This window comes from Myxine glutinosa, chromosome 6, assembly GCF_964187855.1.
Source record: "Myxine glutinosa chromosome 6, kmMyxGlut1.1, whole genome shotgun sequence".
Classification (NCBI taxonomy): Eukaryota; Metazoa; Chordata; class Myxini; order Myxiniformes; family Myxinidae; genus Myxine; species Myxine glutinosa.
This window is the reverse complement of record NC_136266.1, coordinates 64517132-64542380: the sequence shown is the minus strand read 5'-3', so window position 1 is coordinate 64542380 and position 25249 is coordinate 64517132. Positions and strand designations below refer to the sequence as shown.

The 25249-nt window shown below is 39.7% G+C and overlaps 1 protein-coding gene across 1 annotated transcript in view; it reads right to left on the bottom strand.

Annotated features, from left to right (window-relative positions):
* Positions 1-3862: 3862 nt before the first annotated feature.
* Positions 3863-25249, bottom strand: part of LOC144892723 (uncharacterized) — a 31230-nt gene continuing 9843 nt past the window's right edge. The window contains exons 6-8 of the mRNA XM_078781043.1: positions 19781-19872; positions 10412-10521; positions 3863-4760 (exon numbers count right to left, since the gene is read on the bottom strand). Of these exons, the coding sequence (XP_078637169.1) occupies positions 4095-4760; positions 10412-10521; positions 19781-19872 (868 nt within the window). The 3' untranslated portion in view covers positions 3863-4094. The remainder of the gene's footprint in view (positions 4761-10411; positions 10522-19780; positions 19873-25249) is intronic.

The following is a 25249-nucleotide window of genomic DNA, read 5'->3' as shown; positions in this document are numbered from 1 at the left end:
GTAACTACGAGCTTTGGCTGTACTCAGGGAGGTGCAAAACGACAAAGGGCAACAGGTTCACAAATAACCTGGGAGAATGGGGGTGGACGTACACAGGAAGGAATGGGTAAATAACATAAACGCCAGGAACAATGGCGCAGGGAGGAACAATCAGTGTGTGTAGAAGATATCGTGAATGTTCATGGTTGAGTGGATAAGATGATTCCACAATCAGGGGAATTAGGGAACCAATGAATGCAGGTGGGCAACCAGCCTGGACTTTGCAAGTATGAGCAGGTGAGGGTTTCTTGAGGAACACGTGTGACCTCGAGTGGCTTGCGGAGGGCAGAGGTCAGACTGCAAGTTTGTATCAAATATAGAGAGCCCACCAACTTGCCACGAGTAGGAGAGTGACAGTCTTAAGGTATCTTCCGCATGTGTTGAGATTCAAATGGTGCGGAAGCCCTTTTGTCAACTGCCTCATTTGAAAACTAGGAAGCAGGCAGAGCTCCAGCCCAGAATGGGGAGCCAGACTCCATGGAGCTCTCTGTATGATGGCCTTATACAACGTGATGTGCTTGGAGCAGCTCAGGAATACTTTAGCTCTACAGTTTACAGAGAATACCCAGACAGAGATTAGTACTTTATATGAGCTCGGTGATATGATCCTTCCATGAAAGGTTATGACAGACAAAGAGGCCAAGGTGTTCCAGGCACTGCACTCTTTTCCAGTGGCTGTCCAGAGAGGTAGAATCGATAGTGGTCTGCACCAATGTCCAGACATCTCTACAAGGAACTTCCACGAGTGAGGCTAACACCAAACCTACTTCCTGTCTATTGACCAAGACGTACCTTAAAGTTTTCTGCATTTTCTGGACATCCCGTTATATTCAAATAAAGATGTATGGAATCTCCTCAAACAAATAAAGTGAATTTTAGTCAACAGACTGAAGCTTTGAGGAGTCTACATACGAGACAATGCCAATATTTTATTGAACTAGCAACGGTACCCACCCTATGGGCGGGGCTTCAATTGGGAGGCCCAAATGAAAAGGCAATATATCAGAAATTGAAGGCTTTTTGATTTTAAACAATTTATATAAACATCCGTTAAATCATATGACACGCAAATCATCAAAATCTAAACAGTATTTGTAGAATTTCAATAAAAGCCACATCACTGTTCATATCGCTAAATATTATTCCATAGTGTTTGGAAAAATTGGAAATTGTAAAAATTGGAAAATTGGTAAAACAATATAGCCTATTTTACTCCAGGGCATCCCAGGATTACACACCCAAAATTTCGTTGCGATCAGTTCAGCCGTTTTTGCGGTACCTGGAAACAGACGGACAGACAGACAGACATTTGGTGAATTATAGTAAGATGGTCAGAACTCAGAAGTGTTTCTAGATGGTGGTTGTGGCAACATATATCCTCATATTTTCTTGCTTTTCCAAGGCAATTAAACCCCGAGAGCCAGGCCTCAATGTCACGCTTGGTGGGCCAAGATGGCCAAAGAGCATGTAGAACCTTCGAAGACTCTTGAGTTCTACAAAAAAATTAACTGTATTAGGACAAAGTATCACATCTGCACCATGTACTGCATTATTGTACACATCTACATATTAATTGTAGATGACGTGGTAACTCGGTGCAGTGCTACTCTGATGACAATGAATAAGTAGGCCCTGACAATGTAAATTGAGAGTTTGAGTTAAGGTTCCTCCTGGGATGAGAGAAGAGGGTTAACCTTGTGGTTCACACTGCCTTTGTAGTGAGGTTTGTCTTATTACTTAGCAATTGACCTAACGTTAATTGAATACCGTAAAGTGGGGTGAAATTGAACCCTTTTTGAAGTTTTTCTTTTAAATTCCGAAGAACTTAAACAAAATAAATGTGTGGTATTTAATTAAAGATTTTTTTAAAATTTACGGTACCGTCCTGTAGAGTAATTATCTTTTTTAATTCGGGGTGTTTTATTTATCTCTTTATTCCATTCTTATAGCATAGGCTGTACATGCGATTACGTGAATTTTCTTCCCTATCCGTTCTTCATTTGGGACTTATTTGATGAAACTGCAATATTTATGAAACTTCCTCTCAATCCCTTCTCAATACTGCATCCATGACATGTTAAGTTATAATTCATGTGCATTTGTTCCGAATTGGACACTGAAAATATATATCTAGTGCGTTTTCTGGCCACATATATGCGCAGTCAATGGCCACATATGTAGGCCACATATGTATGGCCACATATCTGCCTTTAACTTCCCTGAACCCATCCTCCATATTCACCACAACACCTTTTTGCCACAAAATAAATCTTCCTTCCTTTTTCGCATTTCCATAATCATGCCACCACTTTGAGCACGAACCCGTCATTGTAGACCGCAACTGTGTGGAATCTGCTCAATGAAATAATGTGAATCTGGGTCAACACACAGGAAGTTGTGAACACCGTTTTGGTTTGTTTCGTTCAGGAGTTCCTTCACCGCATGAGTTCCAGTAAGGGCTGGATATGCACATGAAATGCAGTTGTGTTGTGATTAGCATGTGAAGTTCTATGAGAACACAAAATATTGCAATTACGAGTCGTTGTTTACATTATTATATTTGATATTTAGAGTGTGCTTGTAAAGTGACCCTTTTTCTGATGCTGGTGGTGTACTGGATGTTAAGTAGTTGTAGCAATATGTGCATTTTATTCAAATGGTTATATGTTGGTGGATAGGGTAAAGGCATGCTGCATTGCCCTCATTAGTGTGGGATCGACTCCAATGGCTCCTAAAAAGTGAAAATTTTCCATATCTTGTGACGGAGTTGTGACCCGTCCAGGATTGGCTCTTAGCCGTGAAGACATTCACAAGTTGTCACGAGATCCTCAATACTCCATCAGGAGCATGGGCCTTCAGCGCCACCACCACCATCACATGAGTTTTGTAGCACAACGAAAATAAAAGAAATGCCCCATATTCCAAATTGGAGGGAACAAATAATAACAACAACAACCACAATAATTCCAAGCAATTTGAATTTTCCCCAATTCAAAGGAACTCCAGAACGCACCTATTCAAATTAGCGAGAGTCGACTGTAATTTCAGTGTAGTGCTGTTAAATTAAATTAAATCACACAAAAAATTATATAAATGTTAAATAAATATTAAAATATTGTTGAAAAAAAACAAAAAAACTTCATGTTCGAAAGCTTCAGTTTGCATATAAAAAACACTGACTCCAGAAAAAGAAAATTGCTAGAAATCTAAAGCAACATTCATTCGCCAAAGGTCAAGTAAAGTTTACCTGAATCTCTTCGTAAAAAAGTCCTACCTTGTTATCGCATAAGCTTTGGCCCAATCAGTTTCCAAGTCAGTAAAACGTTTCGAGAGGAGCTCAACTATTGATTGAAGATTCGCGGCACGCTCATATAACTTCGGGGCAAAGTGATGGCAGGAAAATTGTTAAGAACTCATCATCTCTGTAGGTTTATGAAGCCATTCCACTGGAGCGTATGCCGGGAAATCACCTCCAACATCGGCCTCCGACATTAAAACAAGCGATGAGCATTATGTGGCTGAAAGCTTTTTCAAGTGCTGGATTCTCTTTGAACATACATTACTGTACACGCAGCACGCACATAGCACGCACACAGCACGCACACACAACATGCACAAAAAGAGCTTCGTTATCCGCAAAGGTTGAAAAGTAGCGAAGATTACGAAATTGTATTCGATTAATCGAATCGACTTGATTTTTTTTATTTTGAATTTGCATTTTTTTTTAACTGAAACATGAAACAAACACAGACATGTTTTTTTTTTCCTTTAGTGCAAAGGATATAAAACCATGCATTATGACACCAGGTGTTAATAGTGTTGCGGATTGTTTGGACCTGGTAATGGTTACACCGAAGGCAGAGAATGCCCACATTCCGCATTTGCCCAATTTGAAGGAGATTCGTACTGAGCGAACATTGCCATGCAACACGCTAAACAAGTTGTAAACGCCGACTGAAAGGTTTACAAACATCGAACATTCCTTTGATTTGCACGTGCAGGTATCAAGTTTTTTTTTTAAGTTGAATTCTGAGGCTAAATTTTAATCTCATTGCCTATACATTTGTTCCTTCATTGTCCGCGAAATCTATCTCGATAACTTCATGTCCACGCATCACCCGGAGCGACACGGTTTCCAAGCACCCGGGCGTCGGTGTTGGCGAGCTCTCTACATTTACTGGGACAGGCAAAAGGACAAGCCCTGATGTCGAATCGTCGCCTGTGCTGTTGCGTGTCCACGTCACAGCCTGGTGGCAAGGTCCGGCAGGAAGTGCAGCATTCGGTGACAGCTTGGTGAACCCTTCACCATTTCTGGACTTTTCTGTGCAAATAAATGAGTTATGGGGTGATGAGATGTCCATCTCACAAGTAGACGATTCATAACCTTCCCTGTGGAGGAATTCACTACTTGTGGCCTGTGCAGTTATTGCTCGGTGCTGAGATGAGCCTTCTGTTCCGGAGTCTTCACAAAGGCCTGTGCAAATGTCAGATTCGAGCCGTGAAGAAGATGGCTGCGACGTACGGCATAGCGTTTTCCTGTACGTACGGTCGGGACTTGACGAGGGTTGCTTCAATGTGGGAATGGAAGGAGATGGAGAATGAATGACGGATGGTGAAGAGTGAGCAGGCTGATGTCTTTGTGAAGCCATAACCTTCAGGAACGCCATTACATCGTTCAGGCTTTGTCTCATGCGTGTCATTTCCAGTGTTAGCGTACTCACCTGCAACAAAAAAGCATTACTTCAATGTCCTAAACAAAGCAAGTTTCATCACCAATTACCCTCACTCAGTATTTAAAAATAATCACTGATAATCCTTTATTTCAGACACAAAGTTCATATAGTTATGGACACAACAATCATCACTTCAGTATTAGTTTCACACAAAAAGAAGGTTGTACCACCTCTGCACAAGTGATGAAGCATTAAGGCCACCACCAATGAATAATTTCATGAGCATGTTGTCAATAAGAACTAGTACAGCACTCGGTAGAGAGCACATACCTCTGCCAGGTTCAACAGTTTGCGTTTTGTATCCCACTGATAGGTCGGATCTGGATTCGGACCTGAACCAAGAGCGAATCGGCTTACTCTTGTCTTATCCAACTCATCCACCAAGTTTTGACACAAGTCATTCACAACTTTTTGAAGTATCATGCTATATATAGTTTTTGGCCCGAACACTCAATGGTGAAGAAACACTTTTGAATTTAAAAACATTCTCGTATCCAGATTTGGATATTTACCAAAATCGAATTGATTCATCCTTGTCACACAACTGCCCTATGCACCAAGTTTTGTCAGAATTTGTCAAGAACCTTTTGAGATATCATGCTATATATTGCTTTTAGCCCGATCACTCAATGGTGAAGGATCACTTAAAGAATTCTCTGATCTGGATCTGGATTCAAATCTTCACCAAAATGTAATCAATTCTTCCTTGTCACACACCTAACCTGTCCACCGAGTTTCGTCAAAATCCGTTCTCAACTATTTGAGAAATCGTGTTATAAATCATTTCTGCCCTTTCACTCAATGGTGAAGAATCATTTTAAAATTCTCAGATCCAGATCTGGATCCGGATCTTCACCAAAATAAAACCATTTCTTGTCACATACCCAACCTCTCCACCAACCTCTTGAAGATATCCTGTTCACAAACAAACAGACAGACAAACAAACAAACAAAGACATCCTGAAAAGAAAAGAAAAGACGACATGATACTTGCAAAGTTCACCCTTCCACCCCCCACCCACCCCCCCCCCCCAAAAGTTGCCATGGATACATCAAATTGTCCATTTCATGAAGTTTAAAATTGACAATCTTAATCAAAGGTCAGGTTAATCGGATGAAAATTGATCATTTTTCAGATGAAAATTGATGATTTTAGAAGTTTTACCGTAAGCAGACCTTTGACATTTTGACCTCAAAAATACTTGCTTTCCCAATTCAGTGATGCCCTATACAATTGCTCTTTAATTTTCTGGTTAATCGGATAAAAATTGAGAATCTTTTCAGATGAAAATTGATGATTTTAGAAGTTTTACCGTAAGTAGACCTTTGACATTTTGACCTCAAAAATACTTGCTTTCCCAATTCAGTGATGCCCCATACAATTGCTCTTTAATTTTCAGGTTAATCGGATAAAAATTGACAATTTTTTCAGATGAAAATTGATGATTTTAGAAGTTTTACCGTAAGTAGACCTTGAACATTTTGACCTCAAAAATACTTGCATTCCCAATACAGTGGATGCCCTATGCAATTGCTCTTTAATTTTCAGGTTAATCGGATGAAAATTGACAATTTTTTCAGATGAAAAGTGATGATTTTAGAAGTTTTACCGTAAGTAGACCTTTGACATTTTGACCTCAAAAATACTTGCTTTCCCAATTCAGTGATGCCCTATGCAATTGCTCTTTAATTTTTAGGTTAATCGGATGAAAATTGACAATTTTCTCAGATGAAAATTGATGATTTTAGAAGTTTTACCATAAGTAGACCTTTGACATTTTGACCTCAAAATACTTGCTTTCCCAATTCAGTGATGCCCTATGCAATTGCTCTTTAATTTTTAGGTTAATTTTTTAGGTTAATAATTTCTCAATGGAATACTGCTCTCCCCTCTGGGCTGGTGCTCCTGCCTCACACCTAGCTCGTCTTCACGCTGTTGAAACCAAAGCGTTCAGAATCATTGGAATCTCCCACGATGAAGCTAACTCCAAGGGCCTTTCACTCACTCACCGCAGGCAGGTTGGTGGTCTTTCCGTCTTCTACCGATTCCTCTCTGGCCTTGCCCCCCCAGCTCTCTCTGGGCTCTGTCCCCAAAATATTCCTACAGGTCGCACAAGATCTGCCTGCAACCCTCTTATGGTTAAACTGCCAAAATCAAGACTCTCTGCTCACCTTCACTCCTTCATTCCTCTTTTCTCCCGCCTCTGGAACAAACTCCCTCACTCTCTTCAATCCCACTCCACCCTCCAGGTCTTTAAAACAGCTGTTCACCACCATCTCTTATCTTCCCCCATCCAAAACCTTGATCTTTTCTACCCACGCTAATTTCACCCCAAATCCACTTTTTTGAAATACGAACTTCTGTCCTGGAAGTCCTTGGTGTCCTTGTGTTTTATACTTCTCCCACCCCCCCCCCTCCCACCCTTCCCATGCCTCCTCCCCCCAAGCCCTCTCCATCCCACACATCTCCCTGCTCTCAAATGTTGTGTTTCTGTGCTTCCCTTTTCTCCCCATCTTGTCTTCCGCTCCCTCTTTTTATATATTTTGTTTGTCTGGTTGATTTGTTTGTGAAATAAATGTTAGCTCTTTCACGAGCCTTGATTCTGTATACAAAAAAACAAAAAAACAAAAAAACGCATGAAAATTGACAATTTTTTCAGATGAAAATCGACGATTTCAGAAGTTTTACCGTAAGTAGATCTTTGACATTTTGACCTCAAAAATATTTGCTTTCCCAATTCAGTGATGCCCTATACAATTGCACTTTAATTTTCAGGTTAATCGGATGAAAATTGACAATTCTTTCAGATGAAAATCGATGATTTTAGAAGTTTTACCGTAAGTAGACCTTTGACATTTTGACCTCAAAAATATTTGCTTTCCCAATTCAGTGATGCACTATGCAATTGCTCTTTAATTTTCAGGTTCATCGGATGAAAATTGACAATTTTTTCAGATGAAAATTGATGATTTTAAAAGTTTTACCGTAAGCAGACCTTTGACAATTTGACCTCAAAAATACTTGCTTTCCCAATTCAATGATGCACTAGGCAGTTGCTGTTTAATTTTCAGGTTAATCGGATGAAAATTGATGATTTTTTCAGATGAAAATTGATGATTTTAGAAGTTTTACCGTAAGCAGACCTTTGATATTTTGACCTCAAAAATACTTGCTTTCCCAATTCAGTGATGCCCTATGCAATTGCTCTTTAATTTTTGGTTAATCGGATGAAAATTGATGATTTTAGAAGTTTTACCATAAGTAGACCTTTAACCTTTTGACCTCAAAAATACTTGCTTTCCCAATTCAATGATGCCCGATGCAATTGCTCTTTAATTTTCAGGTTCATCGGATGAAAAGTGACAATTTTCTCAGATGAAAATTGATGATTTTAGAAGTTTTACCATAAGCAGCCCTTTGACATTTTGACCTCAAAAATACTTGCTTTCCCAATTCAGTGATGCCCTATGCAATTGCTCTTTAATTTTCAGGTTAATCGGATGAAAATTGACAATTCTTTCAGATGTAAATTGATGATTTTAGAAGTTTTTACCGTAAGTAGACCTTTGAAATTTTGACCTCAAAAATACTTGCTTTCCCAATTCAGTGATGCCCTATGCAATTGCTCTTTAATTTTCAGATTAATTGGATGAAAATTGACAATTTTTTCAGATGAAAATTGATGATTTTAGAAGTTTTACCGTCAGTAGATCTTTGACATTTTGACCTCAAAAATATTTGCTTTCCCAATTCAGTGATGCCCTATACAATTGCTCTTTAATTTTCAGGTTAATCAGATGAAAATTGATGATTTTAGAAGTTTTACCGTAAGTAGACCTTTGACATTTTGACCTCAAAAATATTTGCTTTCCCAATTCAGTGATGCACTATGCAATTGCTCTTTAATTTTCAGGTTAATCAGATGAAAATTGATGATTTTTTCAGATGAAAATTGATGATTTTAGAAGTTTTACCGTAAGTAGACCTTTGACATTTTGACCTCAAAAATATTTGCTTTTCCAATTCAGTGATGCCCTATGCATTTGCTCTTTAATTTTCAGGTTAATCAGATGAAAAATGACAATTTTTTCAGATGAAATTTTATGATTTTAGAAGTTTTACCGTGGGGTGACCTTTAACCTTTTGACCTCAAAAATACTTGCTTTCCCAATTCAATGATGCCCGATGCAATTGCTTTTTAATTTTCAGGTTCATCGGATGAAAATTGACAATTTTTTCAGATGAAAATTGATGATTTTAGAAGTTTTACCATAAGCAGACCTTTGACATTTTGACCTCAAAAATACTTGCTTTCCCAATTCAATGATGCCCTATGCAATTGCTCTTTAATTTTCAGGTTAATCGGATGAAAATTGACAATTTTTTCAGATGAAAAGTGATGATTTTAGAATTTTTACCGTAAGTAGACCTTTGATATTTTGACCTCAAAAATACTTGCTTTCCCAATTCAGTGATGCCCTATGCAATTGCTCTTTAATTTTCAGGTTAATTGGATGAAAATTGACAATTTTTTCAGATGAAAATTGATGATTTTAGAAGTTTTACCGTAAGCAGCCCTTTGACATTTTGACCTCAAAAATACTTGCTTTCCTAATTCAGTGATGCCCTATACAATTGCTCTTTAATTTTCAGGTTAATCAGATGAAAATTGACAATTTTTTCAGATGAAAATCGATGATTTTAGAAGTTTTACCATAAGCAGACCTTTGACATTTTGACCTCAAAAATACATGCTTTCCCAATTCAGTGATGCACTACGCAATTGCTCTTTAATTTTCAGGTTAATCAGATGAAAATTGACAATTTTATCAGATGAAAATCGATGATTTTAGAAGTTTTACCATAAGCAGACCTTTGACATTTTGACCTCAAAAATACATGCTTTCCCAATTCAGTGATGCACTACGCAATTGCTTTTTCAACTTCCATGTCAATCATATGAAAAATGACGATTTTAGAAAATTGACCTCAAGATGCCCTTTGACCTCAAAATCATCTTCAAACATGTAAAGGTTCATGATGATCGGTTTAGAATTGTGACCCGTAGGTGATTGAGACAATGAATTTGAATATAATTAGAATTGTAACCAGACAAACAGACAGACAACCAGACAGACAGAATACCAATGTCGACCGACCAATATACTTGAAAATCTTCGATTTTGCAAGTAACAAACAGATAAACAAACTGAGGTAAAAACATAACCTCCATCCACCTTCGCTGGCTGAGGTAATGACATGGTTTCTGAAGCTACACTGACTTCCTGAGCAATTCTTGAAAATACATCACCTTATGATTTACAAAAGTTGGGGAAGCGCTATGCCGGCTAGTAAGGCTCAATACAGTAAATTCTCATGCTGGGTTATACAGACAACTCTCATAAGACCATCAAAAATCATTGTTGTAGCAGACAGTGATTTTACACAAGGATGACTGAACAAAATTTCTCCACAAGAGTTGAACAAAAGGTTGCAACAGTGGGATTGAAACAAACGACACATAATTTCATCAGAACAGATTAAAAACCTACGAAGCAGCATATTTGCTCGCACACCAAATCAAATGGGACGCAATTTTTAACTTACCACAGTTAAAAAAAAGTTAAACTCAACCAACCTGCTCACTAAGGAGAGAAATGTTTTGCTTGTTTTCCTCAGCCTGGCTTGCCAGCATGTTTGATAGCGCCTGGATGTTGGGCACGGCACTCGGGGAATTCAGAACATTCTCTGGAATAAAAGGGTCGGTTCATTAGAAAATGTATCAAATGACGACAACAATGCTTAATGTGAAATTACTATGCACAGGTAATTATGCCTCTGCTGATGAAGTCGCCGGAGACATTATGTTTTCAGGTTGTCCGTCCGGCTGTCCGTCCGTCCGTCCGGCTGTCCGTCCGTGATAGGTTTTCGTTTCCGCGATAACTTGAGAACAGCTGAAGGGATCTTTGTCAAACTTGGTGCATGTACGTATAATGAGGTAAAGATGAACTGATTAGAATTTAGGGTCACGAGATCAAATGCCAAAGGTCAGAGGTCATGCTAGGTAAAAATCCTGTTACCATGATAACTTGTCAACCAGTGATGGGATTTTGACCAAATTTGGTACAGTTGGTACAATGATATAAAGATGAATTGATTCGATTTTTGGGTCAAGAGGTCAAAGGTCAAAGTCTGTAATATGTATATAACTTGAGAATGGCTGATGTGGTCTATTTCAAACTTGCACAGGTATATATAATGATGTAAATATTAACTGATTAGACGTTGGGGTCAAAGGTCAGAGGTCATGTCAGGTAAAAATGTGATAACTTGTGAACAGCTGAAGGGATTTCAATTAAAATTTGGTACAGGTATGTATAATGATGTAAACATGAACTGATTAAATATGTGGGCCGAGGCATATCAGTCGACGTCGTAACGTCGAAGAGTGCCTTTCTAGTTTTTGGTATATTATGGCGATGAACTTGGAGAGAGAATGTACATGTCTTGATCTTGCTGTTGTTAATTTGCACCTCCTATTTCAAGACTGATTTGCATCGAGATGTACGAGGTACAAATTGAATGAAGTTTTTAACGTATCAATATCTCTGAATGTTGACCAACCAATTATCATGTCAGTGTATTTATACAGCCAACTCTCATCAGACAAATTTCAATAAAACTAATATCAAATTTTACCACTTCAGATTTGTCTCATCAAGCGAGAATCCTTACTACAATTCAGGGACTTGTGTGTGTTTGTTTGTTTGTTTATGTTTGTGTGTTGGTCTGTTTGTTTATTTGTCACGCCACTCCTCCTACAGTTTTGGGTCAATTACATCCACACTTGCTACATATGATCAGCATGACCCCAATTAGTGTATTGACAAATCGTGTATCACCACTCTAGGTGGGAGAGGGTATTGCAAGTCCCCACCCTTTAGAGTACAATGAGTTGCATTGAATTATACAGCGAGAGGTATTTTGGAGTTCTTTTTAATTACACGTTTGAATAAGGATAATAACATAACCCCTCTGGCCAATCCCTTAGGTGCGTCTAGTGTCAAAAATGTGTCTTGTCAATTTTGTTACGTAAATCTGGTCAGATGAATGTATTGAATTAGAAAGAAGGAATCGCCTTTAGAGGCCATTTTCCCACATAGAGCGGGGGTTGGCCTTTTTTGGGCACCGTGGTCCCCTTTTTGAAGCTGAATTAGAAAGAAGGAGATTTTCAAACACAAGCTGTTTAATACAGCCCCACCTGCTCAACGAATTATAGTTAATCCCCCTCCTCCCCAAAACTGTATTGCATATCTATTCACTTTTACACTGAACTCAGCACTCCCAACTGTGTCAATTAAACTCTATCCTAAGATGTTTGTGCACTTATCGGTGTTTTGGATCAAACAGGCGATACTCGATCTGTGGCCCAATCTCATCGTCAATGGATGTGCGCTTAAAGGAGAGCTCTGCGAATATTAGGAAAGTTTTAATTCAATCAGCTATCATGCAAAATGTATAGTGCCTTCAGAAAATATTCACACCCCTTGACTTTTCACATTTTGTTGTGTTACGGCCTGAATTAAAACTGCATTAAATTGAGATTTATTCAGATTTGTCTCGTAATGTCAAAGATCCCCCATAATGTCAAAGTCGATTTTTTTTTAATCGAAATTTTTTAACATTAATTAAAAATGAAAAGCTGAAATGTCTTGAGTCGATAAGTATTCAACCCCTTTGCTATGACACTCCAAATTGAGCTCAGCTACATCCAATTTCCTTTGAGTATCCTTGAGATGTCTCTATAACTTGATTGGAGTTCACCTTTGGCCAACTCAATTGATTGGAAATGATTTAGAAAGAAGTGCACCTTTTCATATAAGGTCCCACAGTTGAAAGTGCATGTCAGAGCAGAAACTCTACCACTCCAAAGAACTATCAGTCGAACTCCGATACATAATTGTGAGGAGGCATAGATCTGGGGAAGGGCATAAAATAATTTCTGGTGTGTTGAAGGTTCCCAGGCCCACAGTGAGATCCATCATTAGGAAATGGAAAGAATATGGATATTCCTATCTTCCTAGAGCTGGCTGTCCGACCAAACTGAGCAACCGGGCAAGAAGGACATTAGTCAGGGAGGTGACAAAGAAGCCAATGACCTGACATAACCATAGAGTTCCTTCACTGAGATGGGAGAAGCTGCCTGAAGGCCATCAGTCTCTGCAGCACTTCACAAATCTAGGCTTTATGGAAGAGAGGCCAGACGGAAGCCACTCCTGAGAAAAAGGCACATGAAAGACTCTTGGAGCATGAGGCAAAAGATTATGTGGTCTGATGAGACAAAAATTTATCTCTTTGTCCTGAATTCAAAGCGCTACATCTAGCAGACCTTACCGTGAACACTAACCTTACCGTGAAGCATGGTTGTCGCAGCATCATGCTATGGGGATGCTTTTCAGCAGCAGGGGCTGGGATACTTGTAAGTATAGAGGGAACAAGGAAAGGAGCTAAATACCGACAAATCCTTGAGGAGAGCCTTCTTCAGAGTGCAAAAGACCTTAGTCTGTGGCAAATATTTATGTTACAACAGGACAATTACCCCAAACATACAACCAAAACAACACTGGAATGGCTTCAGAAAAAGAATGTGAAAGTCCTTGAGTGGTCCAGCTAAAGCCCAGACTTGAATCCCATTGAGAATCTGTGGAAAGACTTAAAGATTACTGTTCCTCAATGCTCCCCATCCAACTTGACAGAGCTTGAGCAAATCTGCAAGGAAAAATGGGAGAAACTCCCCAAATCCAGATGTGCAAAGCTCATACAGACATACCCAAGAAGACTCGAAGCTGTAATCGCTGCCAAAGGCGCTTCTACGAAGTACTGACTCAGGGGGCTGAATACTTATGTAAATTAGATATTTCTGCATTTCATTCTCAATAAATTTGTAAAACTTTCTAAAAACATGTTTTCATTTTGTAATTATGGGGTATTTTGTGGTTATTGGTGACAAAATTTCTTAAATTTTATCCATTTTAAATTCAGGCTGTAACACAACAAAATTTGAAAAAGTTAAGGGGTGTGAATACTTTCTGAAGGCACCGTACATTTGTGAATATGTGCTACTTACAATATAATGACAACTTTAGGTAATTTGTATGGACTTGCTGGATCGCGCCATTGTCAGCCCCCGTCTTTTGCTGACGTTATCCGTCCTATGCATAGTAGAAGCACACCATATTTGTTAGCGATAAAGATCAGTTTCCTACTTAGTATCCATTGTGTTCAAGTGATATGCCACACTGCATTGCCTTTGGCTGTCATAATAACATAGATGATCGGAGGAGAGATAAAACGGAAAACATTAGGTAACATTATTTGCCATTTAAACAGCCAGATTGGTGGAAGAAAGTGTTGCGGAACCTGAGACTCATTCGAGTTCCTTAAGGATTTGATAATGAGATAGAAAACTGAGAGATTGAGCATTGCTAAGTTTATGGTCATATCGTGTGAAACATCATATCCACTACATATCCCTCTGTATTACTGTGGCACAATTATTGCTTTGATGTTGCAGAAAAACAAACACATTTAGAAACAAATCATCTCCGCATCTTTTGTGCTGATATTGTAAACATGTACGATGAGGGTGCAACAACACAAATGTCAATCTGTGATACACAGTAATCTTTCTCCATGCACACATACCAGTTAAGAGGCAAATCATCCGGTATCGATCTTTATTCGTGTCAAATGCTCCAAAATATTTAGCGGGCCTACATTTGACTCACCTGTTCGGTACAGGGTTTTCCTGAGTTCCAAAGAGTCCTGGCGTCATACACAGTAACTAGAGCTGTTTCAAGAACATTCTTATTCAGACAAAGTCTGGAACACTGTTCTCTGTCACACAACTTTCATCATCAGATTGGTTCGGTGAAATCACAGCAGGAACGTCATGGCAGAAATACACGCAACCTCGAACACTATTACAACACATCGCCCGCGTGTTACATCAGTCGGTATTTTCAGATCTAGCATCTGCCTCCAGGCTTTCATTGCTCGATTGCGAGCTGTCATCTCTAAAATCATGAACAATTTTCCTCTTGGTTTAAAATGACTTTCCTCATCGCAAGTTTTCACTCCATAATCGGAAAATAACAGGATAAACCATGCTCGATAACTCGTGTCAGTGGTTCAAAACATAGGACGGATGACGTCAAATGTAAATATTCATATAAATTTTTATTTTTATAAATTCAGGGTCCACCAAAAGAAGTTTAGGGATTTCATACTGTCATATTTTCTAAAGCATGAATGAAAAGCATTCTTTTTTTCAGATTCAAGATTCAGGGCTGGAATTTTCATGACGAGCAACGGTACCCACCCTACGGGGGGGGCTTCAATTGGGAAGCCCAAATGAAAAGGCAAAATATCAGAAATTGAAGGTTTTTTTTTATTTTAAACGATTTATATAAACATCCGTTAAATCATATCACACGCAAATCATCAAAATCTAAACAGTATTTGTAGAATTTCAATAAAAGCCACATCACTGTTCATTTCGGGAAATATTATTCCATTGTGTTTGGAAAAACTGGAAAATTGGAAAAATTTGAAAAAAAAATTGGAAAAACAATATAGCCTATTTTACTCCAGGGGGTCCCGGGATTACCCACCCAAAATTTTGTTGCGATCGGTTCAGCCGTTTTTGCGGTACTTGGAAACAGACGGACAGACGGACATTTGGTGAATTATAGTAAGATGAGCAGCGGACAATTCAACAGCATTTTATTTTGGTTGAACTTTACTTCAAGAAGAAGTGCTCCATCATTGCAGCTCAATGAACATACCGTCAATAACTTTGTGTCAATCCTGCTCCATCCTTCTGAGCACGTCATCCGTAGGTGTATTTTAATATTTTGGGAGATGGAAAGGTAACTAATAAACCATGATCAGGTAGACCACGGTTTGGAAGAACACAAGGAAATATTGAGCGTGTGCACAATAGTGTTTTTTAAAAGCCAACAAAAATCTACCAATAGACATTCAATGGAACTTGGAATTGCTGAAACCTCTAAGACACATTTTGAGAAAAGATTTGCGGTGCTATCCATACAGAGTACACCGTGTGCATGAAATCCTTCCAACTGATTTTGAAACTCGCATGTCATATTTGACAAAATTGCTGGAACTTATTACTGAATATTACGGTCTAATTTCTCACTTGATAATGAGTGATGCAGCTCATTTTCCTTTGAATGGTTTCATTAACAAACAATTGTCGGGTGTGGGCTTCAGATAAAATCCGGATTGTGCCCCCACTGCCCCAGGGTGCACTGCATCCTCAACGTGTTACTGTGTGGTGAGGAATTATGGCAAACAGAATCACTGCACCGTACTTTTTGGAGGATGTAGAAGGTGAAACTCTAACAGTGAATGACGAAAGATACCGTGACATAATCCAAAACTTCCTCAGACCATCCTTGCAAGAAATGAATCCACGAGATTTGTGGTTTCAACAAGATGGAGCAGGAGTGACAATGGCAATGTTGCGTGAACTGTTACCTAATGGGGTCATTTCTCATAATGGAGACATAAACTGGCCTCCAAGATCCTCACATATTTTTCTGTGGGGTTGCTTAAGGGAGAGAGTGTACATCAACAAGCCACGGACATTAGAGGATTTGAAAGATAACACAAGGACAGAAATGAATGCCATTTGCTTTGCTTTGACCTCTGTAATGGAAATTGTCATTCTTAGAGCGCGCCAGTGTGCGACAGCTCGTCCCAGACATTATTTTCCATGCTTAATGGTAAAAGAAATTTTGTTTTTGATGTATGTTTTTGCAGTAATGGAAATTGTTTGTCTGTGACCTGTGATCTGTGATAAGTACTGTGACCTTCGCAAGACCCATGACGCCTATTGGCCCCCAACTTTTTGATATGCTATTAACAGTCGCTTTGGTAGTTTTACACTGAACGGAAAACTTAGTGGGGTGGCATGGCGATTATTAATATGATAGCTCCGATGACGTATTTGTCTTTGAATAGCACCAAAATGGCGGCCGTATGATTTTTCAGGTTACATTGGTGGGTGGAGTCAGTGGCATGCCAATCCACCCATGTGTGGTTCGTTGAAACATTGCGGTTTTTAAAGAAACGAAGGATGACGTGTCGATGGTGCTGCCATGCAGTGGTAGACGTCACCCTTCCACCATATTGCTCCACCATCACTACAAATGGAAAGGAGTTCTTCTGAAGAGAAAGGTATGTATGATACTTGCAATTCTGAGTAAATATTTATCTTTGAGGAAAAGTTATTTTATCTCGATGATGTAGTTAGATAAAGGTCAGTACTTTGTCGTGCATTATATACGCAGGTATTAAGTAAGCCAGAGTATGAGGCAAAGTACGTCTTGTATCTAAAGCACTGTATTGTATACTGTACATAAGATTGTCACGTGGCCATTGGGCTTAGTTGGAACAGAAAGCATGGCGTTAGTTGAAACATGTTCCAACTAACCCCACGCCTTATATTTTGCCCTATCAACGTTTTTCAGATGCTGCAGCCATACCAAAGCAAAGGCTGAGGTTTTAGATCGCCCTACATTTTCATTCCCTGACCCTGACAAAGTTGAAGATTGTCATCGTGAACACAAAGACATTGTAATGAAACTGTCAGTCCCATACAGAAGTGGTGGTACAAAGTGGTGCTTGCAAAAAGTTGTCTTCCCTGTAGATTTGTCTGCCTACAACCTAAAGCAGTTGTGTGAAAACCAATTGTTATCAACATATTTATCAGAGAATAATTAATTATTCTTTGGCTTTAAGGCTTAACCAAAACTCCAGCCACACTAATGATTATTATTCGGTGACTGAAGTTTAGATTAAGCCTCTAAAACCATGGAATAATGAATGTTCCAACTAACCCCATGGTCGGTGTAAGTTGGAACACTTGACACATGGTCACCTGACTCGATACACACATGTAACTATCAAATATTAGCACTTCTCAATATGTTATAATTGCACAACATATGCATATATTTATGTAGTGGAATATCTTTTGTTTTCCGAAACAAAACCATATTTTGTAATACCCAACGAACTCTCCCCTTCTGTGGGTACATTTAATCTTAACTATTGATCAAAGCTTGTGTCCAGGTCGGTTGTATATAAAACCGAGTTTAAAAGTCGTTTGCAGCCATAAATAACAACTAAAGGTGTTTCCCCGTAAAAGGCAACCGTTTAAGATATATTGGGAATAGATCAACTATTGGGAAATAACATATCACGCGAAATGCATTTTCTACACACTGTAGTCAGATGCTTGTGAACAGTGCTTGAACAGAGCAGTGCTTGAGCCTGAGAACAAATGCACTATGTTCTCATGCCAGGCAGTAAATCTGGCATCTCAAGACTGTCTTTCTTTGATGTCAGGCAGATTGGGGGAGGCTTATTGTTTGGCTTATTGTCAGGTTTATATTGGGGGAGGCTACGAAGAACTGCATGTTTACAACTAATAGCTGGGAAAGTCGGGCCTTGGAGAATGTTGTTGTCTCAGTAACAAACCAGGATTAATGGATAGATCTTGGAAGCCCAACTTTGTGATGTCAATATCTCCTCAAGGCCCCCCCTTGCCTCCTTCACCACCCTCCTCCTCCCAGCCTCCTTCCTTGCAACTTCAAACTCACACAACCACCTTCTCTAAAATAAACAGCTGAACACTATATAAATGATTTGTGTACGAGGATTCGGGGAGAAACATGAGCTGGATGACTTAGTCCTGTAATTGTTGATGTGTTTTGAGTATCCGTGTATTTCTGCTGTCATTAAAGTCAAACCATGCTCCCTCTCCTGAGGGGAAATAAATGCTTCATGTAAACCACGATTAAATGGAGGACAAATTAATTAATGTATCAATTCTTGCAAACTCCCCTACAAATCTGTCTCAAGTCGTGTTAAAATGTGATCCAGGTTAAGTCTCGTTAAGATGAGCAGACCACTAGCCTTGGCAAATATTAGTTCTAACCGGGATTACACTCTACTCTCACATATGTACTAATAAGTAGCTCAATGTCGACAGAAATCTTATTATAATGGCCAGAAATACTAAGATATTTTAACGATTAATGAAGATGGACACATTTAGCCTTTCGCTCCACACCAGGCGGACGTTTATCATCATCATCATCATCATCATCATCATCATCATCATCATCATCATCGTTTTACAGGCCGTGTCCATGCTTGCATGTGTAAGCCGAAAAATGTATATGTTATGTAAACAAGACCGAAAGTCTAACAGCAGAGTAGCCGGGCTTGTAAAATATTATAAACCACAAACACACATGATTAGCTTTTTAAATAGTAGTTAATGCTGGTTATAACATTAAACAAAGAAATTTGAAGGAATCCCGACATCCGTGAGGTAAGTTTTACTGAAATAACTTAGGGAAGATCTACTGTAATCTAGATTATACCCCACAAGGGTTGGGTACGCACCATTTTGTTGGAAGAGACGTAACGTCTATGCTTTCGATATTTGATGGTCATTTTAACAATCGGTTTGTTTGTGTTTCACTCTGAATGAAAAACGTAGAGGTAGATCATGGCGATTGTGATATATAACAGGTTCGACGATATGTTCGGCATGAACGGCATATAAATCAAAATGGCCGTGCGTGGAGAGTCAGCTGCTGTACCGCCGTAATGACATCAGACGTAATCAGATCGCCCTGTCATGTGACCAGATTCTCAGCTCTGATTGGTATACGTTTGAGGGGACATACATACATACATACATACATACATACATACATACATACATACATACATACATACAGACAAACACTGTTCTGGACGGCTTTGCTCGATGGGCTACGCCGTAAAAATGTACAAACTAATCTATATAGTATCCCTTATAATGCTATTGGCATTCCTGCTAAATAACCCTTACAAAAACACGACTTTGACAATAGGCAAGGGCCCAAGTGGGTTTTTCTGTCACCATTGTTTCTGGATGCGCTGAAGTGCTCAATGGTGAAATCAAATGCTTTTGCCTTGGAGATCTTTGTATCATCTTCGGTTCCATCCACGACCCTGGAGGCACACCACAGAAGGAGATGAACAGGGCCATTAAGGCAAAGTGCAAAAACATTTTTTCCTAAACAACAACTTTATCAAACTGAACATTACAATAAAAGGCTGTCATCATTTTGATTTTGACAGAGAGAAGTTCGACTTGAAACGGCCTATCAATTACAAAGGACCGCAAAGCATGTCAACTTTACAAAGCGCGTGATTTATTATTCATCGGCACTATCTAGTTCCAACTGGTTTTCAAAGATTGTCGCCTTTCTTGGAGGTAAAATTCTCGATCATCATGAAGTGTGCTCATTCTGTGAGAATAGCTATCATCACGAAAGAAACCTTAAGGGGGTAAAACATCACATCCTCAATCATTAACTGTCAAATCCACACTTTGAAAACTCTTGGATATAGAAACATGAGAAATACTTTTTCTTATGCAACATACATAGTTAATCAAATAATAAAGATGGGTTTAAAGGAAAGTATTACGCATGAGAAAAACGCATGTAGAAAAATGTAAATACACCATTATATTTGTAAATAGTGACCAATTGTTTTTTTTTAGTTTTATGTTTTTTAAATTAAAGAAAGTCCCTTAAAAAGTTATAAAAGAGAAAAAGGGTGAGGATGGGGGCCTCAGGGCATGTGCTGGCTCTCAACGCGCATGGGTGGACGTTATAGATTCCACAGTGTCTTTTTTGTATCCGTGGTCAAGGCTCGTGGAAGAGCTCGAGCAGAATGGAAGGTAACAAAATGGAAAGGGGGAAAACACCAACAGCAGAGTAGAAGTGAGAGTGAGAGGGAGATCAAATGGACGGGGAGAAGGACACATGAGGGTGAACGAGATGCACATAAGCTGCAACGCAGCAAGAAGAAGAAAGCAGGGATGAAACATAAAAGGAAGAAACCAACCGACAAATTAAAAGAGCTGAGGGAGAGGTGGAAAAATCACAATAACCTGGTGAAGGTGAGGGCTTGGGCATGAGGTCGTTTGGGGCAGAAGAGATCATGAGTATGTATGGGTGATGAAGAGTCGGCAAGTCATTGCCAGCACCAGAACAAATCGCAAATATCTGCCTGGTGAACAGGGGCAAATTGGTCTGGTCTTCTTTGATATCCCTTGATCCCAAGTTACACCACTTTCTATTGTGTAGTTGTTGTCTGGGCAACAGCTCCTACATGGAAAACAAATTCACATGTTCACATTTCATATGTGAATGGCCATTCTCGGGGGTTTGATGGGCAACCATGACTGACTGAGGTCAAAAACGAAGATTGGCACGAGATGAAACTTGCGATGATGAAGCAACTCCATAACAACTTGTAAGAAAAACATACATGTCATGTCGGTGGCATTACTGCACAAATGCAACTCTAACTAATGGCCATCAGGGTTCCAAGATTTTGTCTGAAAAATGAATGCCGACTGTTTTCACTTCGATCACGTGAAAAACCTCTAATCTTACTTCAGTGATGTATACGTGACGCACGACGTCGATAATAAAATCTGAAATTGGAATCAGACAACTTCATTGATTTTTCATGTCTGGAAGTTGAGGAATTGGTCCAAAGAAAAAGTAGCTTCAGCCAACCTGCTAGTTATTGAATAAGGTGAAACAAGAATGTAGGTGTAAAAATAATGGAATAACTAGAACGGCACTAAGTAGAGAGCATACCTCCGCCAGGTGAACAGTTTATGTTTTGTATACCAGAGTAGACCAGAAAATCAGAATACAGAATCACATTTAATCAAAATCATCCATCCACAACTTTTTGAGATATCCTGATTTGTATCGTTTTTGGCCCGATCTCCCAATGGTGAGGAATCACTTAAAAACCTCTACTAGCCGGATCCGGATCCAGATCTTCACCAAAATCTAATCATTTTGTCCTTCTCACACGCACAACCGGTCCACCAAGTATCGTTCAAATCCGTCCACAACTTTCTGACATATCTTGTTCACAAACAAATAGACAGGCAGACAGACAGACAGGGGTGAAAACATAACCTCCATCCACCTTTGGTAGCGGAGGTAATAAGCATCACTTACAGCATCACAGTTAAACACCCAAAGAGCAACATTAGGACGCTTGGCTGCGATGCGGACTCTGCCAAACAGAACTCACTGCGATATCACTCGTGGAAAAGGCCACAATATTTGACGACTTGGAATCCTGGATGCAAATCCAATCGGACAGAATCGATTTCCTCAGAGGAACATTTTAGCCATCCTAATGAAAGCAGCACATCGGGATTCCGGCTCTGATGTTCCCTCAGGGGGTTCATTTGCACATGGACACTTGATTAATTGACATTCGTGCAAAACTCAGCATGTCTTTCAAAGTCACTGGAATTAAATAGAGGATACCCAATTCTAGTAGCCGGATCCGAATCCGGATCTTCACCAAAATCTAACCATTTCGTCCTTGTCACATACGCTACATCTCTGCGAAATTTTGTCTGAATCCGCCCACAACTTTTTGAGATATTTTGTTCACAAACGGACAGACAAATGAAAAATCACTCATACAGCGATACTTGGAAAAAGAGAACAAATTAGAATGGCATTCGGTAGAGCATCCTTTTGACTTCACAAATAATTGGTGGTTGAATTATTTGACCTGATCTGCAAATCTTCTTCAAATTAAGTTCATCAGATGAAAATTGTCAATTTTAGAAATTTGGCCTATGTTGACCTCAAAAATAGTTGGTATGTTGATATGAAATTTGAAATGTTGGTATGTTGAAGTTGAAATTTGAAATTTGAAATGAAGTTGGTATGTTGATATGAAAAAAAAAATGAAAATCCTTTTCAGATTTCAAGTCAATCGGATGAAAATTGAGGATTTTAGGAATTTGAGAAAAGTGGTTGACCTCAGGCCTATGTTGACCTTTTGGCCTATTTTGATCTCAAAAATAGTTAGTGATTGAATTCAGTTAGCAGATATGAAAATCCTATTCAAATTTTAGTCAATCGGATGAAAATTGAGGATTTTAGAAATCTGGCCTATGTTGACCTCAAAAATAGTTGGGGGTTGAATTCAGTGACGAGATATGCATATTGTCTTCAAATTTTAAGTTAATCTAAGGAAAATTGACAATTTTAAAAATATGGCCGATGTTGACCTTTTTTCTTTTTGAATACAACATCGAGGCTCGTGAAAGAGCTAACATTAATCACACAAAAAGTCAAACCGACACTTAAACCACAAAATAAGGGGAGAGGTAGACAAGATGGGGAGAGAGGGGGAAGGACACAAACACAACATTTGAGAGCAGGGACATCGAGAGAACTGTGGGAGGGAGAGGGATTGGGGGGAGGTGGGAGAGGTATAATACATATGGCCACTGTATCCATATGACTTTCCTGACTTCCAGGAAAGAAGTTGGAATTTCCAAAAAGTGGATCTGGGGTAAATTAGCCGGGGTAGAAAAGATCAAGGTTTTGGATGGGGGAAGATAAGAGATGGTGCTGAACAGCTGTTTTAAAGACCTGGAGGGAGGAGTGGGATTGAAGGGAGTGGGGGAGTTTGTTCCAGAGGTGGGAGAAAAGGGGAATGAAAGAGTGAAGGTGAGCAGAGAGCCTAGATTTTGGCAGTTTAACCATAAGAGGGTTGCTGGCAGATCTTGTGAGACCTATAGGAATATGTGGGGGACAGAGCACAGACAGAGCTGGGGGAACAAGGCTGGAGAGGAGTCGGTAGAAGACAGAAAGACCACCAACCTGCCTGCGGTGAGTGAGTGAAAGGCCCTCGGAGTTAGCTTCATCGCAGGAGATTCCAATGATTCTGAAAGCTTTGGTTTCAACAGCGTGAAGCCGAGCTAGGTGTGAGGCAGGAGCACCGGCCCAGAGGGGGGAACAGTATTCCATAGAGCCGGGCATGAAAGCCTTGTATGTGGTGAGGAGCTCAGGTGTGCCAAGAAAGGACTTCCCACGACGGAGGATGCCCAGTCGACGACTGGCTTTGGAGGCCAGCTTGGAAATGTGATTTTCCCAAGAAAGATCATGGCAGATAGTGAGACCCAAAAGCTTGAGCGACAGAACTTCTTGGAGAGGATTGTTGAGAAAGTAGATGGGAGGGTTTTCCAGTCGGTCTTTTCGGAGAGACATAGTCAGAGTGTGAGATTTGTCAGGATTGAAAGACATGTTCCACTTGTTTTACCAGTCTGTGATTTTGTCCAGGTCTGCAGAGAGTGAGGAGGCTGCAGACTGCCGATCTGAGGGTAGGGGTATGGAGCGGCAGAGAGTGGAGTCATCAGCAAAGAGATAGAGAGGATTTTCCAGAGAGTCGGCGAGATCATTGATGAAGACCACCATCTCTTATCACCACCATCTCTTATCTTCCCCCATCCAAAACCTTGATCTTTTCTACCCCCGCTAATTTCACCCCAATTCCACTTTTTTGAAATACCAACTTCTGTCCTGGAAGTCCTTGGTGTCCTTGTATTTTATACTTCTCCCTCCCCCCCCCCCCCTTCCCACGCTTCCTCCACCCAAGCCCTCTCCCTTCCACACATCTCCCTGCTCTCAAATGTTGTGTTTGTGTGCTTCCCCTTCTCTCCCCATCTTGTCTTCCGCTCCCTCTTTTTATATATTTTGTTTGTCTGGTTGATTTGTTTGTGAAGTAAATGTTAGCTCTTTCACGAGCCTCGATTCAGTATACAAAAAAAAAGACCAGAAAAAGCACAGGGCCCAGAACACTGCCTTGGGGAACTCCAGCCAGAACAGGAAGGGGAGATGAGAGAAATCCATTCAGGGCCACACGTTGCCTACGACCAGAGAGGAAGTCCGCAAGCCATGTGTGGAGATTTCCATGGGTACCATAGGAGGAGAGTTTGGTGAGCAGAGCTGGTTGCCAGCCTGTATCGAAGGCACGTGATATGTCAAGGGAGACAGCTCTGATTTCCTGTTTGGCATTGAGGACCTCTATCCAATGTTGAGACAGCAGAAGCAGCATGTCTAGAGTAGAATTTTGGCCTATGTTGACCTCAAAAATAGTTAGTGGTTGGTTTCAGTTAACTGATATGCAAATCCTATTCAGATTTCAAGTGAATCGGATGAAAATTGAGGATTTTGGAAATATGAAAAAAGTGGTTGACCTTTGGCCTATGTTGACCTTTTTGCCAACGTTGATCTGCAAAACAGTTGGTGGTTTAATTCAGTTAGCTGATATGAAAATCGTATTCAAATTTCAAGTAAATCGGATGAAAATTGAGGATTTTATAAATACGAAAAAAGTGGTTGACCTTTGACATTTTGCCCTTTTGACATCAAAAATATATAGGATTTTGTCAGACCACGAACTCTACCGTTTGGTAAAGTTTTTTGAAGATCGCTTTAAAATTGTGACCTGTAGGCAAGTATAAGTGAGCAGACAGACAAAC